This window comes from Moschus berezovskii, chromosome 1 (assembly GCF_049115385.1).
Source record: "Moschus berezovskii isolate FMDL1 chromosome 1, NW_MosBer_1.0, whole genome shotgun sequence".
Taxonomy (NCBI): Eukaryota; Metazoa; Chordata; class Mammalia; order Artiodactyla; family Moschidae; genus Moschus; species Moschus berezovskii.
The window spans coordinates 3,927,203-3,944,778 of NC_142460.1; the positions used below are offsets into that span (position 1 = coordinate 3,927,203).

Below are 17,576 nucleotides of genomic sequence, written 5' to 3' on the forward strand. Positions count from 1 at the left end.
TGAATCACAGCATGCCAGGCCTCCCTGTCCATCACCAACTCAAACTCATGTCCACTGAGTCGGTGATTCCATCCAGCCATCTCATCCTCTGTCGTCCCCTTCTCCTCCTGCCCCCAGTCCCTCCCAGCATCAGAGTCTTTTCCAGTGAGTCAACTCTTCACATGAGGTGGCCAAAGTATTGGACTTTCAGCCTCAGCATCAGTCCTTCCAATGAACACCCAGGACTGGTCTCCTTTAGGATGGACTGGTTGGATCTCCTTGCAGTCCAAGGGACTCGCAAGAGTCATCTCCAGCACCACAGTTCAAAAGCATCAATTCTTCAGCAATCAGCTTTCTTCACAGTCCAACTCTCACATCCATACATGACCACGGGAAAAACCATAGCCTTGACTAGACGGACCTTGGTTGGCAAAGTAATGTCTCTGCTTTTTAATATGCTATCTAGGTTGGTCATAACTTTGCTTCCAAGGAGTAAGCATCTTTTAATTTCCTGGCTGCAATCAGCATCTGCAGTGATTTTGGAGCCCAAAAATATAAAGTCTAACACTGTTCCCACTGTTTCCCCATCTATTTCACATGAAGTGATGGGACCAGATGCCATGATCTTTGTTTTCTGAATGGTGAGCTTTAAGCCAACTTTTTCACTCTCCTCTTTCACTTTCATCAAGAGGCTTTTTAGTTCCTCTTCACTTTATGCCATAAGTGTGGTGTCATTTGCATATTTAAGGTTATTGATATTTCTCCCAGCAATCTTTATTCCAGCTTGTGCTTCTTCCAGCCCAGCATTTCTCATGATGTACTCCGCATAGAAGTTAAATAAGCAGGGTGACAATATACAGCCTTGACGTACTCCCTTTCCTATTTGGAACCAGTCTGTTGTTCCATGTGCAGTTCTAACTGTACTTCCTGACCTGCATACAGGTTTCTCAAGAGGCAGGTCAGGTGGTCTGGGATTCCCATCTCTTTCAGAATTTTCCAGTTTATTGTGATCCACACAGTCAAAGGCTTTGGCATAGTCAATAAAGCAGAAATAGATGTTTCTCTGGAACTCTCCTGCTTTTTCCATGATCCAGCGGATGTTGGCAATTTGATCTCTGGTTCCTCTGCCTTTTCTAAAAACCAGCTTAAATATCTGGAAGTTCACGGTTCATGTATTGCTAAAGCCTGGCTTGGAGAATTTTGAGCATTACTTTACTAGCGTGTGAGATGAGTGCAATTGTCTGGTAGTTTGAACATTCTTTGGCATTGCCTTTCTTTAGGATTGGAATGAAAACTGACCTTTTCCAGTCCTGTGGCCACTGCTGAGTTTTCCAAATTTGCTGGCATATTGAGTGCAGCACTTTCACAGCAGCATCTTTCAGGATTTGAAATAGCTCAACTGGAATTCCTTCACCTCCACTAGCTTTGTTCGTAGTGATGCTTTCTAAGGCCCACTTGACTTCACATTCCAGGATGTCTAGCTCTTGGTGAGTGATCACACCATTGTGATTATCTGGGTCATGAAGATCTTTTTTGTACAGTTCTTCTCTGTATTGTTGCCACCTCTTCTTAATACCTTCTGCATCTGTTAGGTCTATACAATTTCTGTCCTTTATCGAGCCCATGTTTGCATGAAATGTTCCCTTGGTATCTCTAATTTTCTTGAAGAGATCTCTAGTCTTTCCCATTCTGTTGTTTTCCTCTATTTCTTTGCATTGATCGCTGAGGAAGGCTTTCTTCTCTCTCCTTGCTGTTCTTTGGAACTCTGCATTCAGATGCTTATTACTTTCCTTTTCTCCTTTGCTTTTCGCTTCTCTTCTTTTCACAGCTATTTGTAAGGCCTCCCCAGACAGCCATTTTGATTTTTTGCATTTCTTTTCCACGGGGATGGTCTTGATCCCTGTCTTCTGTACAATGTCTAACCTCCGTCCATAGTTTATTGGCACTCTATCAGATCTAGTCCCTTAGGCAATAAACCACTTCATATACAGGTGGGAACCTCCATCCACCTTTAACATCCTGTTATTGTCATATGTTTTACTTCTCCTTATGTCAAAAACACCATTATTATTTTTTATTTTAAAAGTTAATTTTAAAGAAAAAGTGTTTTAGACAAAGGGGGGAAGTCTTCTACCCTTACCACACACCACCTGGTGCTTTTCGTTCTCTGGACATCAATTTCCATCCAGCATCTCTTTCCTGCACCAAACCACCTAACACTTCTCAAAGGCAAGGCTGCTGGACAATTCCTTTAGCGCTGGTTCATCTGGAAAAGGTCTACTCTGCTTTCATTTCTATTTTCTTTGAATACAGAATTTAAGGGTTTTTTTTTTTTTCCTTTTGACACTTTGAAGAAGTCATTTCACTGTGCTCTTCTCCTGATAAGTCATTTTGTCATTCTTGTCTTTGCTCACTGATATATAAAATGCCTGTTTATTTTTTGGCGGTGCTGGATCTTCGTTGCTTTTGGGGTTTTTCTCTAGTTGTGGTGAGCCAGGGCTACTCTGTAGTTGCAGTGGTACACAAGCTTCTCATTGCCTTGGCCTCTCTTTCTGTGGAGCATGGGCTCTAGGACATGTGGGCTCAGTGGGTGTGACTTGCAGGCTCTAGAGTACGGGCTTCAGCAGTTGCAGCTCCCGGGCTCTAGAGCACAGGATCAACAGTTGTGGTGCACGGGCTTAGTTGCTCTGCGACATGTGGGACCTTCCTATATCAGGGATCAAACCTGTGTCTCCTGCATTGGCAGGTAGATTCCTTACCACTGAGATACCAGGGAAGCCTAATTTGCCTGTTTTGCATGCTTTTAAGCTGTATTCATCCTTAGTTTTCATCATCGATTATCAGGAGCCTTGAAGTGAGTTTTGCTTGGGCTTTTTGGTCTGTGATTATCCTGCTACATGTGGGTTGAGCTTCATAATGTGGGCTTACACATATTTGGGGAAATTTCAGCCATGGTTACTTAAGTATTTTGCTGCCTTCCTGTTTCCTAGGACTCAGATTACACAGGGTGGACCACTCACTATTATCCAACAGGCCACTGAAGCTCTGCTCAATTTTTTATGTCTTCTGGCCACCTTCAGGGCGTTTCAGTGCCCGTCTATTCCTGGAAGACCCGAGGGCAGGCCCTCCTCCGCCATCTTCCTGAGAAATGGGGCGGTGTCAGGGAACACGGTGTCGAAGGCTCGCTCTGTCCTGCACCCATGAATATCCTGGCTGTGGGGCAGGGACCCAAGTCAGCCTGAAGCCACCAAAGCAGCCGCTCTGCAGTGATGGCAATGTGGGTCTCAAACAACCCCTGCGCGGCACTTTCCCATGAGGAAGCCTGGAAGTCATGTACCAATAATAGGCTCATGGAAACTAATGGGTGAATCATTTTCACTAAAGAACACAATTAACTCTGAAGTGACCAGTATCACCCTAACCGTGAGTGAGAAAGGAGGGTCTGTAGAACAGCAGCAGAAATTCCAAGTGAAAAACACAACCAATGTCAAGACCGGCTGCCCCACGGCCCCTAGGAAGTTTCCTGAGATCTCCAGAGCTGTGTCTCTAGCTTCCAACATGGACACTTCCAAGGGCAGTTCCTGTGACCCTGCTGTGACCCAGACACCTTATGGAGAAGAGAAGAACTCAAACACCCCCTCCCCACAAGCAAGGAGAAAGACGAGCCAGGAGCTTGGAGGCTGACAACACCAAGCAAGTCAAGTAACATCTCTCCCAGTTCCCATTGACTTTCTGGCCTTCATGTCCCCTTATCTTATGCATCTAACCTTTTCTTTTTTAAACAACGGGAGTTATAAATAAAACTTTTTACTGCAGATGGAGAGATAAAACTAAATCAAGCCAGCCAACTAACCTGTAATCAGTTGCTGAGAGCTGAGAGAATGAAGAAGCCACAGTTGATGCCATCAGTTTTTAAACATTTTTATTACCAGAAAAAAATTCAGATCTATGTATCAACATTGGTTATGCTCAGTAAGGAAAGTACTTTCTTGGAGGCACATTTTTATTATGCGTTAAGCACTTCTGGTTAGAGAATCCCTCAAAGGGTCAGATCTGGTTTATGTCCTGGTGAACATTCAGATTTTGCTCCCGATAACCAAAAGAAAAACAGTATGAATCAAGACCCATTAATCCTTCACCCAGGATAGAGAACTTGATTTTTAATCAGGCTGAGGCAAGTATTTCTCCCTCAGATAACTAGAGTGCCTCCTGCTTATCTTGCGCAATTCCTTTTTCCCTGAGACTGAGGGGTGGTACTCCAGTGTCCACCACGGGGCGTCAAGGGCCCGAGTCCATGACTGCTTCCAGGACAAGACAAGAGCACTACACGCCTCTGCCTAGGGGCTGGATTTGAGTACTAAGGTAGCTGGTGAGATAGGTGGCTTCCAATAATGTTTCAGTACAGAGGTGGATGTTCATTTCTTTTCGGGAAGCTTAGTGTTTTGTCCAGTGACTCGGTCATGCCTGGCAGTGGCCACTGCGAGGAGCAAACTGGTAAACCACTGTCTGCTGCTGGAACAAGAGCAAACTGGACAGATTCCCAAAGAGTCCAGCACAGCACCTTCAGCAACATAAATACTCATTTAAAAGTGCCTGCAGAGAGTGCTGACATTCAACCAGCATGGCTAAATACCACTAGTGCCAGTGGGGCAGCTGGTAGAGCAGCAGGACCGGCCTGGCTACCTGTGCCCAGGCCCTGCGAGGCTTGAAGCAGGAGGACCACAACCTGGGGTCGTTGGAGGGGAGAAGGGGGCAGCTCAGGAAAAGGCTCCTGGCAGGCGAGCCCCAGACAGATGTCAGGGACAGCACTGGGGGTCCCAGGACCAGCGGAGGCAAGGCCACAGGGTGCAAACCTCTGAGAGACCTTCGGGGTTCCCGGCAGGAATGGTGGGAACAGGGGGGCATCCAGGCGGCTCTGGCTGTCTGAGGGAGAGCAGTTGGCTGGGGGAGCCACCACAAGGGGAGGTGGCACCTCTATGGGTCCCTCCAGCCCTGGGGTGGGCAAGAAGCAGGTGGGGCCCTGGGGTTAAACCAGGCCTGGTTCTGGCCCTCGTCAAAGCTCTATGTCCTTCACAGCCACACTCCTAGGAACTCTACCTGTGTGAGGTGCCCATCCTTGTAGGTCAGAAGCAATTCCAGGACTCAGACTTTCCAACCTGAGCCCGAAGTCCACACATGCCAAACCAGAGGCATTTAGAAGCCAGAGGAGAACTGAGAGGCAGCACCCTGGAGGGGGCATGAGGGTCGTCCCCATGTGGGGCCACTCACGACCCCTCAACCCAAGTTAGCTCAGGTTCCTACTTTCCTCATTAGGAGACAAGTCTAATCTCTGGAGAATCCCAGGGATGGCGGAGCCTGGTGGGTTGCCATCTATGGGGTCGCACAGAGTCGGACATGACTGGAGCGATTTAGCGGCAGCAGCAGCTAATCTCTGAAGGTAGCTATGCTGGCGCTCCACAAGCAGGCTGAACCACAACCTGGGGCAGGGCCAGCATGCAGCATCTGGCTCTCCTCTGGGCAGCCCTGGATACTCACCAAGTCTGGTCCCCAATCCCGGAGAGCCCAGCCGGCCTCGGTACAGCGAGGCCCAGCCTCTCCTGCTGGGGTGATAAGGAGACTAGCACATCCCTCAGCCAGAGACACAGGCAGGGAGAGCTGGCCCTCGACAGCGCGCAGCAGGATGCGCACGAGGCACAGCCGCTGGTCTCCTGAATTCAGCGGTTGGTCAGGAAAGCTCCCAGCCCTGCCCACAGCTAGGCCAGGTACCGCTCCAGGTGGTTCCACGAACGCAATGCGCTGTTTCCAGCGTCAAGGTTCATCCTGTCACTCCCTTCACCAGTGCTCCTCTAGCCAGAAATTGCTCCACCAGCTGAAGGCCCCGCCCCACCCTCCCCTGGAACTCGTGAGACCAGCACCCCCCTACCCGCCCAGGCACCCGCACGCGTGCTCTCAAGGGTGGCCAGCGAGGGCGCTCTCAGGGTGCAGACGGGAGAAGCGCCCGAGGGCCCAGATGGGGAAGACGTTTCTGTAGCTAGTGTAGCTGATGGCACAGGACTTGTTGAAGACTCCACTGATGTTCTCCTGAAAGGACACAAGGGTTAACACAGAGGCTCCACTAGGTGGAGGACAGCTCCCTGAACCGGACCCAGACCTCAGCAGGTGGACCGACCACCCCCCCACCTCTAGGACCCCAAGCCCTGCAGCAAACCTCAGCCTGGGCCAGCGGCCCCTCACAGGCTCATCTGGACTCATCCAAGGCGGGTCGCCTCCCCTGATCTCATGACCCCGTGCCCTCCCACCCTTCCTTTTCAGTGAGGGGCCACCAGTTCAGCCCAAGGTGTCCTGGCCGTGAGCTTCTCTCCTCCAGCCCTTCCCTGACACCACCAGCCCTGCCACCAGCCAGTGCCTCATGTGCACCGGCCCAGGCCATTATGACCTGCCACCATCACAGACCTGTTCCAGCCCTGGTGAGGTTTGTGATGCCCAAACCCCCCAGGTGAAACCCCACCCACAGGCCGTGAGGGGCGTGGGACCCTGTTGTGGGGGGAGCCACACATACCTGGGGCCAGTCCCCATTGGGCAGCTGCTTTTCAAGCAGGTAGCTGACTCCTCTCTCCAGGGCCGCCACGTCAGGGTGCCTGGGGAAGAGGGGCAATGAACACTCCCGCCGCCCCCCTGCATGAGACTCCCTGCAGCTGGGTCCTCAGGCTCACGCAGCCAAGCACAGCGACAAGGATGAGAAACGCTGCCCAATGATGGACCCCCTGAACCTCCAGGCCTGCTGGGAACAGTCAGTCCTCCAGACACCGCAAGGAGCAGGCATGCCACTGGGATGGAGATGAAGGGATGAAGGGACAGGGGGGCAGCCCACCTGTGGCCAGGTGAGCTGTCCCTGCCATGGCCACCAGTCCTCAGGGGCCTAACCTCGCTCGCTGCTGGATGAGGCACCAGGAGGCACAATGGTTCAGGTCAGGGTGCAGCCTGTCTGCCCCTGCCCACACCCTTGGCCTTCCTCCAAGGGGTTTAGGCAGGTTTCCAAATGGCCCCAAACCCAAAGGGGGCACAGGCTGGGGCACCGCGTACACGCCCGTGTGCATGACCCTGCGTGTGCGTGTCATGTGTTCATATGTCTGAGTACGTTTGTGATGCAGAGCCGCTGCAGGTGCTGCCACAGTCATGCCCTGACAGCCCTGTGCCCTCGTTGACCTTGTTCAGAGGCCTTTTGCAGGACCTACCACCTGGTCCTATGAACCTGTCACCTATCAAGGTGGCCCATAGGTCTCCCTCCCTCCACTGCCGTGCCCACCCTGGTTGCCGGCTCACTGTTCTTCCTCCCAGCTCCAGGACAGGCCTCAAGCCCCCACCTGACGGCCATCAGCCCCATCAGAGCCCAGCACGTGTTGTGGATCTGGGACTGGGCACTCTGCACGTAGCGACGCTGCTCGCAGGACTCGAAGTCCTCCCCCCAGCCTCCATCTGCCATCTGTCGGGACAGCAGGAAGTCGCAGGCCCGGGAGATCTCCGCACAGGCAGCCCTGCAGAGACAGAAGATGCAGAGCCATCACTCTGGGCAGGGTCCCTAGCCCTCCTCACCCTGGCCAGGCTTCCTTGGGTAATGGAGAGGGAGGGGTGGGCCCCTCTGCACTCAGCGTGCCAGAGGGGAGGTGAAAGGGACAGAGGTACCAGCATCACAGGATTTTTGGAGATGACCAGACAACTGCAGACAGGCTCCCGAACATGACACAACCCAGCCTGACCAGCCTCCTGGCCTGTGGCTGCTCCTGCTCCAGCCCAGGTGTGGGACTTGGGTGGGGCAGGTGAGCTGGGGGAGGGCAGAGGGCCGAAGGCTTCCTGCCCCACACGAGCCAGGAGGCTCTGCAGACCAGTGAAGCACAGCACCTCATACATTTTTCTGGAAAACTGATCTTCTCTCACTGTTTAAAAGCACGTAAAAACAACCCTAAAGTCAAACATCAGAGGAAGAAACCCCCCAGCAGAGTATTATGCTGAGAAGACCCCCTCCCACCACAGGGCAAATGCCTGCACTCACCCATTATGGTAGGTGTGTCCCATGCAGGCGAAGGCTTCCAGCCCAAACCAGGTGCCGTACGTGAAGCACACACCCCAGGAGCTGGAGGAAGACAAGGGGGAACAGCCCGGTCCCTGAGTTCTCAGTCACAGCAGGGCACCAGACAATAGGCTGCAGGCACACCTCCAGCACCCTCTGGAGTGCAGGGAAGGGCTGCATCTGTTTTCAAGGAAAACATCCATAAGCCTTCAACCCGGAGACAGAGCCGCCCAACCTGGCCTCCAAGGACAGCTCCACAAGCCAGACCAAGCCCAGAGGAAGTGGGTGAGGAGCCACCAGGCCACCAATGCCCTTGGCTACACCGCCCAGTGAAATGCTGAGTAGTGACTGCGGGGGAAGGCCCAGGAGCATGTCCAGAGACTTCTGGGCAGCACAGTGCCCCCCTCCCACCCCTACCCCCGGCATCGGCACCCACAGGCAGCACTCACCCTTCCCAGGAGCCATCAGGCCTCTGCTTTTGCTGACAGAACTGCAGGCCCCGCTCGAGGGTCTCCCTGCAACACAGTGGGGCATCGCGATGTCCATTCCAGCAAAGCAGCAGTGCACCTGCTGCCCTCACCCTGCACTCTGCCGCCTCAGGAGTTTGAACATCAGTCAGTCAGTTCAGTCGCCCAGTCAAGTCCAACTCTTTGCAACCCCATGGACTGCAGCACACCAGGCTGCTGTCCATCACCAACTCCTGGAACTCGCTCAAACTCATGTCCATAGAGTTGGTGATGCCATCCAACCATCTCATCCTCTGTCGTCCCCTTCTCCTCCTGCCTTCAATGTTTCCCAGCATCAGGGTCTTTTCCAATGAGTCAGTTCTTCTCATCAAGTGGCCAAAGTATTGGAGTTTCAGCTTCAGCATCAGTCCTTCCAGTGGATTTTCAGGACTGATTTCCTTTAGGACTGAATGGTTGGATCTCTTTGCAGTCCAAGGGACTCTTAAGAATCTTCTCCAATACCACATTTCAAAAGCATTAATTCTTCAGAGATCAGCTTTCTTTATGGTCCAGCTCTCACATCCATACATGACTACTGGAAAAATCATAGCTTTGACTAGACGGATCTTTGTCAGCAAAGTAATATCTCTGCTTTTTAATATGCTGTCTAGGTTGGTCATGGCTTTTCTTCCAAGGAGCAAGCATCTTTTAATGCCATGGCTGCAGTCACCATCTGCAGTGGTTCTGGAGCCCAGCGTTTCACATGACATAACTGCATATAAGTTAAATGAGCAAGTCTTGACATACTCCCTTCCCAATTTGGAACCAGTCCATTGTTCCAAGTCTGGTTCTAACTGTTGCTTCTTGATCTGCATACAGATTTCTCAGGAGGCAGGTCAGGTGGTCTGGTATTCCCATCTCTTGAAGAATTTTCCAGTTTGTTGTGGAAGCCTTTGCCAAATTCAAAGGCTTTGGCATAGTCAATAAAACAGAAGTAAATGTTTTTCTGGAACTCTCTTGCTTCTTCAATGATCCAACAATGTTGGCAATTTGATCTCTGGTTCCTCTGCCTTTTCTAAATCCATTTTGAACATCTGGAAGTTCACGGTTCATGTACTATTGAAGCCTGGCTTGGAGAATTTTGAGCATTACTTTGCTAGCATGTGAGATGAGTGCAACTGTGTAGTCTGAACAATCTTTGGCATTGCCTTTCTTTGAGATTGGAATGAACTGACTTTTTCCAGTCCTGTGGCCACTGCTGAGTTTTCCATATTTGCTTGCATATTGAGTGCAGCACTTTCCCAGCATCATCTTTTAGGATTTGAAATAGCTCATCTGGAATTCCATCACCTCCACTAGCTTTGTCCACAGTGATGCTTCCTAAGGTCCACTTGACTTTGCATTCTAGGATGTCTGGCTCTAGCTGAGTGATCACACCACTGTGGTTTCCTGGGTCATTAAGATATTTTTATATCAGTCTTCTGTGTACTCCAGCCACCTCGTCTTAATATCTTCAGCTTGTTAGGTCCATACCATTTCTGTCCTTTATTGTGCCCAATATGAGCATGGTCTCCCCTAAAATACATAAAATAAGTACGAGCATGATCTTCCTTAAAATACTTAAAGACAAATGGTTCATAGAGGAGATACAAGGCTGAAGGAACAGCGATCACAGGTCACAGGAGGAGAGCGAAGGGGCAAATAAAGGAGGAAATGGAGAGAAAACCTCAGGGACAAGCCCACAGGAGAAGCATCTACAAAGGGGATCAGTGTCGCCAAAAACAGGTTCAGTGACATAGATAGGTTTCAGTTCAGTTCAGTTCAGTCGCTCAGTCGTGTCCGACTCTTTGCGATCCCATGAATCACAGCACGCCAGGCCTCCCTGTCCATCACCAACTCCCGGAGTTCACTCAAACTCATGTCCATCAAGTCGGTGATGCCATCCAGCCATCTCATTCTCTGTCGTCCCCGTCTCCTCCCACCCCCAATCCCTCCTAGCATCAGACTCTTTTCCAGTGAGTCAACTTGTCTCATGAGGTGGCCAAAGTATTGGAGTTTCAGCTTTAGCATCAGTCCTTCCAATGAACACCCAGGATTGATCTCCTTTAGAATGGACTGGTTGGATCTCCCTGCAGTCCAAGGGACTCGCAAGAGTCTTCTCCAGCACCACAGTTCAAAAGCATCAATTCTTCGATCAGCTTTCTTCACAGTCCAACTCTCACATCCGTACATGACCGTGGGAAAAACCATAGCCTTGACTAGACGGACCTTGGTTGGCAAAGTAATGTCTCTGCTTTTTAATATGCTATCTAGGTTGGTCATAACTTTCCTTCCAAGAAGTAAGCATCTTTTAATTTCCTGGCTGCAACCAGCATCTGCAGTGATTTTGGAGCCCAAAAAAATAAAGTCTGACACTGTTTCCCCATCTATTTCCCATGAAGTGATGGGACCAGATGCCATGATCTTTGTTTTCTGAATGTTGAGCTTCAAGCCAACCTTTTCACTCTCCTCTTTCACTTTCATCAAGAGGCCTTTGAGTTAGATAGGTTTAAGTCACACAAATGAAATTCTTAAAGTTAACACAAAGTGAGAGAGAAAATGATACATTCAGAGGGCAGAGATCCATCACAGGACTAACTTCTGAAGAAGACCGGGTTCTCTGAAAAGGCTAGAGGTGAAGGTACGCATACAGCCTCAGGATGACCCACCCCCAACAATGCTCACTCGCCCCCAGGCACTCAGCCCATGGGAGCGGTGGCCCATAACCTGCATGTAGCCAGCTGACCCTGCAAGTTGATGGTCACTGACTCCAGCTGGAGGATGGACTGGAGGATGGACTCCCTAGCGCTATTGGACCCACCCCTGCTGGTTCTCATGGAGCCAATGTACAGAGGCTCATGCGGCAGGAACTCAAGGGTGGCTCCAGCCAGCAGTCAGCAAGGACATGGGGCCTGGGGCCAACAACCCACAGGGGATGGAAACAGGCCAACAACTGCATGCACTTGGGGGAGACCCCAGTTGAGGCTCAGGTGAGGCCCCCGCGTTGCCAGCATCCTGACAGCCACCTAGGGAAATCCAGAGCAGAGGCCCTGGCTCAGCCGTGCCTAAACTCCTGACCCACGGAAACTGCGAGGTGACAGACATGTGTTGCTTTGAGCAACCAAGTCTGCCATGATACTGTCACTCAGCAAGAGATACTAGTACAAAGGATGAAGGAACAAATAAATAACATCAGCAATGAAAAGAGTAGTATGACTCCAGTTTTAGCAGAAATTAAAAAGTGAAAAAAATAAAAACAGATACATTTGGAAACTTACACAAAACGTACAAATTACTCAGAATATTAACTTATCAAAACTGTCTCAAGAATAAAGGACCCGAATAGTCCTACAACTACTAAAGATATGCATAAAAAACAAACTTTGCCCAGAAAAAGAACTCCAGGTATAGACATTTTATAAGTGAAGTCTACTAAATCACCAAGAACAATCATTCTAATCTTACACAAACTCTTCTAGGGAATAGAAAGAGGAAGGAACGTTTTCCCTGGTTCATTCTGGGAGCTCAACGTAGTTTCTCAATCAGCCAGATAAGAGTGATGTGGTAAAGTAAAAACTTCAGGCTGTTCATTAATGGACACAGATGCAAGCTTCCAAATGTCATTCTTAATGGAGAAATATTAGAAGCATTGTCCTTCAAAACCAGGAAATACAACAAAGATGCCACTATTACCAGTTCTGCTAAGCAAAATACTGAAGGTCTCAGCCAGGGCAATGAAACAAGAAAATGGACTACAGGCCTATGGATTGAAAGGAAAAATATGTCATTTGTAAGCTTTCTCTAAGAGAAAACCCAAAAGAATCTATAAGCAATTATTCAGAACAGAAAGAGTTGTCTAGATGGATTCACTGGTGAATTCTACCAAACAATTTGAGGAAGAAATTATACCATCTCTACAATCTCTTCCAAAGACCAGAACAGGGAATTCTGCCTTATTTACTTGATGAGCACAGCGTACTGAAAACAGATAAGGACATTGTAAGAAAGGAAAACTATAGATCAGTATCTCTCAGTAGCACAGGCATTAAAAAATCCTCAATAAAATATTAGCAAATCCAATTCAATCATGTATGAAAAGAATTACATATCACAAGTGAGATTTATCCCAGGTTTGAAACAACTGGTTCAACACTGAAAAATCGAATAATGCAATCTATCAAATCAACAGGCTAAAGAAAAAGAAAAATCACATGAGCAAATAAACAGCAGTAGAAGAAATATTTACCAAAATCTAACATTTACTCATGATAAGAAAAAAAAAAGAAAACACTTTCAGCAAGCTAGGAACAGAAAGGAAGTTCCTCAAGTTCCTCAACCTGATACAGGGCAGCCACAAAAACCTACAGCTAATATCACATTTAGCGGTGAGAAACTCGATGCTTTCCTGCCAAATCAGGAGCAAGAATGTCTACTCTCAGCACTCCTATTCAACTTCATATGGGAAGTGCTAGCTAAAGCAATAGGACAAGAAAAGGAAATAAAAGGCATACATGTTGGGGACGAAGAAATAAAACTGCCTTTGTTCACAGATTACCTGATTATTTACATAGAAAATCCCAAAGACTCAACCAATAAACTCCTGGAACTACTAAATAATTATAGCTAGGTTGCAGGATACAAGATTAATATACAATAGACAATTGTTTTCCTACCACAATGAACAATTCGATTCTGAAATTAAAATCACGATACCCATTATGTTAGTACCAAAAAATTTTTAATGCAAAGAGTGAATCTGAATGTAAGCTGTGGACTTGGGATAACAATAATGTGTCGATACCGGTTCATCAATTGTAAATTAAAAAAAGATGTACCCAATTAATGCAGGATATTAATAACAGGGAAAACAAGGTGGGAGGGAAGAGGCTAAACAGGAACCCTCTATGCAATCTTTCTGTAAACCTAAGACTGCTATATAAGACAAAGTGTATTAAAAACTTTATTAAAGTTTAGCAAACTGTCTAGCTAGAATCAATATAAAAATCAATTGCAGATGATCCTGGAAAGATGGCAGGGCAGGCAGAACAGGGGTCCCTCTCCCACCAGGACGACAGCTGCTCTGGCAGAATGTGTCCAACATGACTATTCTGGAAGCCTGCCAACTGTTGAAGGACTGGAGGGTAACTGTTCTCAGGTCAGCACAGAAGCACTACCCATCTCCTACCCCAGGGCCCGGCGGGCAGCTGTGCATGTGCCCTGGAGCATCTGCAGGACCCAGGGCGGGTTCCCCTGGTTGCTCAGACAGTAAAAGTCTGCCTGCAATGCAGGAGACCTGGGTTTGACCCCTGGGTTCGGAAGATCTCCTAGAGGAGGGCATAACAACCCACTCCAGTATTCCTGCCTGGAGAATCCCCATGGATAGAGGAGCCTGGCAGGCTACAGTCCACGGGGTTGCACAGAGTTGGACACAACTGAGCAACTAAGCATAGCACAGCACAAGAGAGCTTCCTCCTATGTGGGAGGACTTCCTGCAACTTCTTATTTCTCAAACTTTGGTCACAGACTATTGGAGAATTATGATTAACATTATAATTAGTTAATTTTGAAAAAGAAAGACTGTTGTGTACTGATAGTTTGGGTTAGCAGTTCACAAACTTTAACTATCTAAGAATCATCTGGGATGTTATGTAAATGCAGGCTCTGGCTTAGCAAGTCTAGGACAGGCCCATTTCAAAGCGCGCCCAGAGACTGGGATGTGTGTCCTGCACTGTGATTAGGGACATAACACTTGAAAGGGCCTGGGCACAATGTTCTACCTGTTCCAGTGCCTCTCGTCCTAGAGTGCCTGGATTTCCTGGCTGTGTGACAAGCCCACCTTGAAAAGTGCTGGTGGGGCCCCACTGAGGTGCAACCCAACTCTCCTGACCTTTAACCTATCCCTGTTTTCTCCCTACTTCAATATCCTTTTTCTTTATGGTGAAGGACTTCATTCTTCTTTGGCCTAGCAAAGATGCAGGTACCTGTGTTTTTAGTTTTTTTTTTTTTTAGAAGAAGTTTTATTGAAGTATAATTGACATATGATGTATTACGTGAAGTATATAATTTAGTAAGTTCTACTTCATGTATACACTTGAGAAAGCATTGTCATACTCAGGACAATGGACAAACCGTCCCCCTAATGTGTCCTTATGTTCCTGATGCTCCCTCCACCCTCTGGAAACCAATGGTCTGCTTCCATTACAAAGATCAATCTGTCTTTTCTGGAATTCTAAAGAAAAAGAATCATAAGCATGTAAAAGAAAAGAAAATACATATATTATCTATATCTATATAAATAAATCGTGTACACCTTCAATTTTATCCATAATTTACAGATAGATTTGCTATAGATTCATTTATCTGTATATAAGTAATAGTTTCATAAAGTACAAAAGAGAATGCATGCATTCTGAAAAAAAGAAACATATGTCCATTTATTAAAATTTTCTTTCAGTCAGTTCCATGGTTTTACATGCAAAGCTACAGGCAGTAATGTACACTGTATTTCTTCTAAGGAATGACTCAACATGTTTGAAAATCACCATTCTCATAGGACAGCAAATTGAGTAACAAAGGGCTGTGCACCAGTCAAACAGGCCAGCACAGCCACACCACCCGTCCTGCCCTAGTTGTAACTCCTCAAAGCCAGGCGCAACCACTCTCTGATAGGCCCCTGCTTTGCTGCCTTGTCTTTTCAGATTTCAGCCAGGGAGCAATCTTATAACTACTTGCAAAGCTGGGAATTCTGGTGGAGTTTTCAAAGACAGTCACAGCTGATAGTTGAAGCTGCCACCAGTTCAGAAGTTTTTCTCCCATCTTTCAACTCTTTATTCTGCCTACTCAACTCAGAGAGCGACCCCCTTCAGCAGCTATGTGGGGATCCTGCATCCCTGCCTGTTCGGTCCTTTCCACTCTAGCAGAGAACGCCAGGATGAACCTGTAGACACAAGAATCTCATAATGTAATTTCCAAAAAGCATATGGTTTATTTTAACTGTATTATGTAGAAAGAGTTCACAATCATTTGCTGTAGTTCACAGGCAATTATGCTATCCTCTAAGAGTGACAACTGGCTTCCCAGGTGGTGAAGTGGTAAAGAATCCGCCTGCCAGTGCAGGAGACGCAAGAGACATGGGCTTGTCCCATGGGTCGGGACAATCCCCTGGAGGAGAAAACGGTGTTGCCGCTCCAGTATTCTCATCTGGAAAAACCCATGGACACAGGAGCTTGGCAGGCTATCCATGGGATCATAAAGAGTCGAACACAACTAAGCAACTGAGCACGCACACACACTAGAGTGACAACTGCCTTGCATCCTTTCTAGATAAGCTTTATAAGTTTCTGAAATTGAGAAAATAATATTTGAACTAATAAAGTTGACACTACAGCATTTAAAAAAGAGGCTTTTCAAAGAAAATACAAACTGCCTATAGCAAGTTCCCTTGCCAAAACTGATTTGCAAAAGAGCTAAGTTTGTTCCTTTGTTTACAAAACTATAAGAAATAATACGGATGAAAAAAGCAGACTATATAGAAGTCGGATGTATGTTTTCAGTAGAAGGCATGAGGGATAAATATGCATGTTCGTTCAAGGAAAAAAGAAAGTAATTTTGTTCTAAGGTAAAGTGATTGTTCCAGAATAAAAAAGGAAAAAGGACAAAACCTGAATGGATGTAAAAAGCTGTAGATTTATAGAAAAGGAATCTTAAGAAAGGAATTTTTCATGTCCAGTTCTAACTGTTGCTTCCTGATCTGCATATAGGTTTCTCAAGAGGCAGGTCAGGTGGTCTGGTATTCCCCATCTCTTTCAGAATTTTCCACAGTTTATTGTGATCCACACAGTCAAAGGCTTTGGCATAGTCAATAAAGCAGAAATAGATGTTTTTCTGGAACTCTCTTGCTTTTTCCATGATCCAGCAGATGTTGGCAATTTGATCTCTGGTTCCTCTGCCTTTTCCAAAACCAGCTGGAATATCTGGAAGTTCATGGTTCACGTATTGCTGAAGCCTGGCTTAGAGAATTTTGAGCATTACTTTACTAGCGTGTAAGATGAATGCGATTGGGCGGTAGTTTGAGCATTCTTTGGCATTGCCTTTCTTTAGGATTGGAATGAAAACTGATGTTTTCCAGTCCTGTGGCCACTGCTGAGTTTTCCAAAATTGCTCGCATATTGAGTGCAGCACTTTCACAGCATCATCTTTCAGGATTTGAAATAACTCAACTGGAATTCCATCACCTCCACTAGCTTTGTTCGTAGTGATTCTTTCTAAGGCCCACTTGACTTCACGTTCCAGGATGTCTGGCTGTAGGTGAGTGATCACACCATCGTGATTATCTTGGTCATGAAGATCTTTTTTGTACAGTTCTTCTTGTATTCTTGCCACCTCTTCTTAATATCTTCTGCTTCTGTTAGGTCCATACCATTTCTGTCGTTTATTGAACCCATCTTTGCATGAAATGTTCCCTTGGTATCTCTAATTTTCTTGAAGAGATCTCTAGTCTTTCCCATTCTGTTGTTTTCCTCTATTTCTTTGCATTATTCGCTGAGGAAGGCTTTCTTCTCTCTCCTTGCTGTTCTTTGGAACTCTGCATTCAGATGCTTATGTCTTTTCTTTTCTCCTTTGCTTTTCACTTCTCTTCTTTTCACAGCTATTTGTAAGGCCTCCCCAGACAGCCATTTTGATTTTTTGCATTTCTTTTCCATGGGGATGGTCTTGATCCCTGTCTCCTGTACAATGTCACTAATCTCCGTCCATAGTTCATCAGGCACTCTATCTATCAGATCGAGTCCCTTAAATCTATTTCTCACTTCCACTGTATAATCATAAGGGATTTGATTTAGGTCATATCTGAATGATGTAGTGGTTTTCCCTATTTTCTTCAATTTAAGTCTGAATTTGGCAATAAGGAGTTCATACACCTCTGGAAATCAAAAAGAAAACTGCTTCTCAAACTTGATACAAAGTAAACACTGAATATTTTAATACTGTAAACCAACATTGTGAAGAATAAACATTCTGTTTTCTCACAATATAAGCTGCTTTAT

General features: G+C 47.0%; 1 protein-coding gene across 2 annotated transcripts in view; it reads right to left on the minus strand.

Moving 5' to 3' along the window:
* Window positions 1-3,884: 3,884 nt before the first annotated feature.
* Window positions 3,885-17,576, minus strand: part of LSS (lanosterol synthase) — a 29,127-nt gene continuing 15,435 nt past the window's right edge. For both annotated transcript variants that reach the window (XM_055415622.2, XM_055415612.2), the window contains 5 exons: window positions 8,497-8,562; window positions 8,030-8,110; window positions 7,344-7,514; window positions 6,539-6,617; window positions 3,885-6,060 (listed from right to left, as the gene is read on the minus strand). In XM_055415622.2, the coding sequence (XP_055271597.2) occupies window positions 5,929-6,060; window positions 6,539-6,617; window positions 7,344-7,514; window positions 8,030-8,110; window positions 8,497-8,562 (529 nt within the window). In that variant the 3' untranslated portion in view covers window positions 3,885-5,928. The remainder of the gene's footprint in view (window positions 6,061-6,538; window positions 6,618-7,343; window positions 7,515-8,029; window positions 8,111-8,496; window positions 8,563-17,576) is intronic.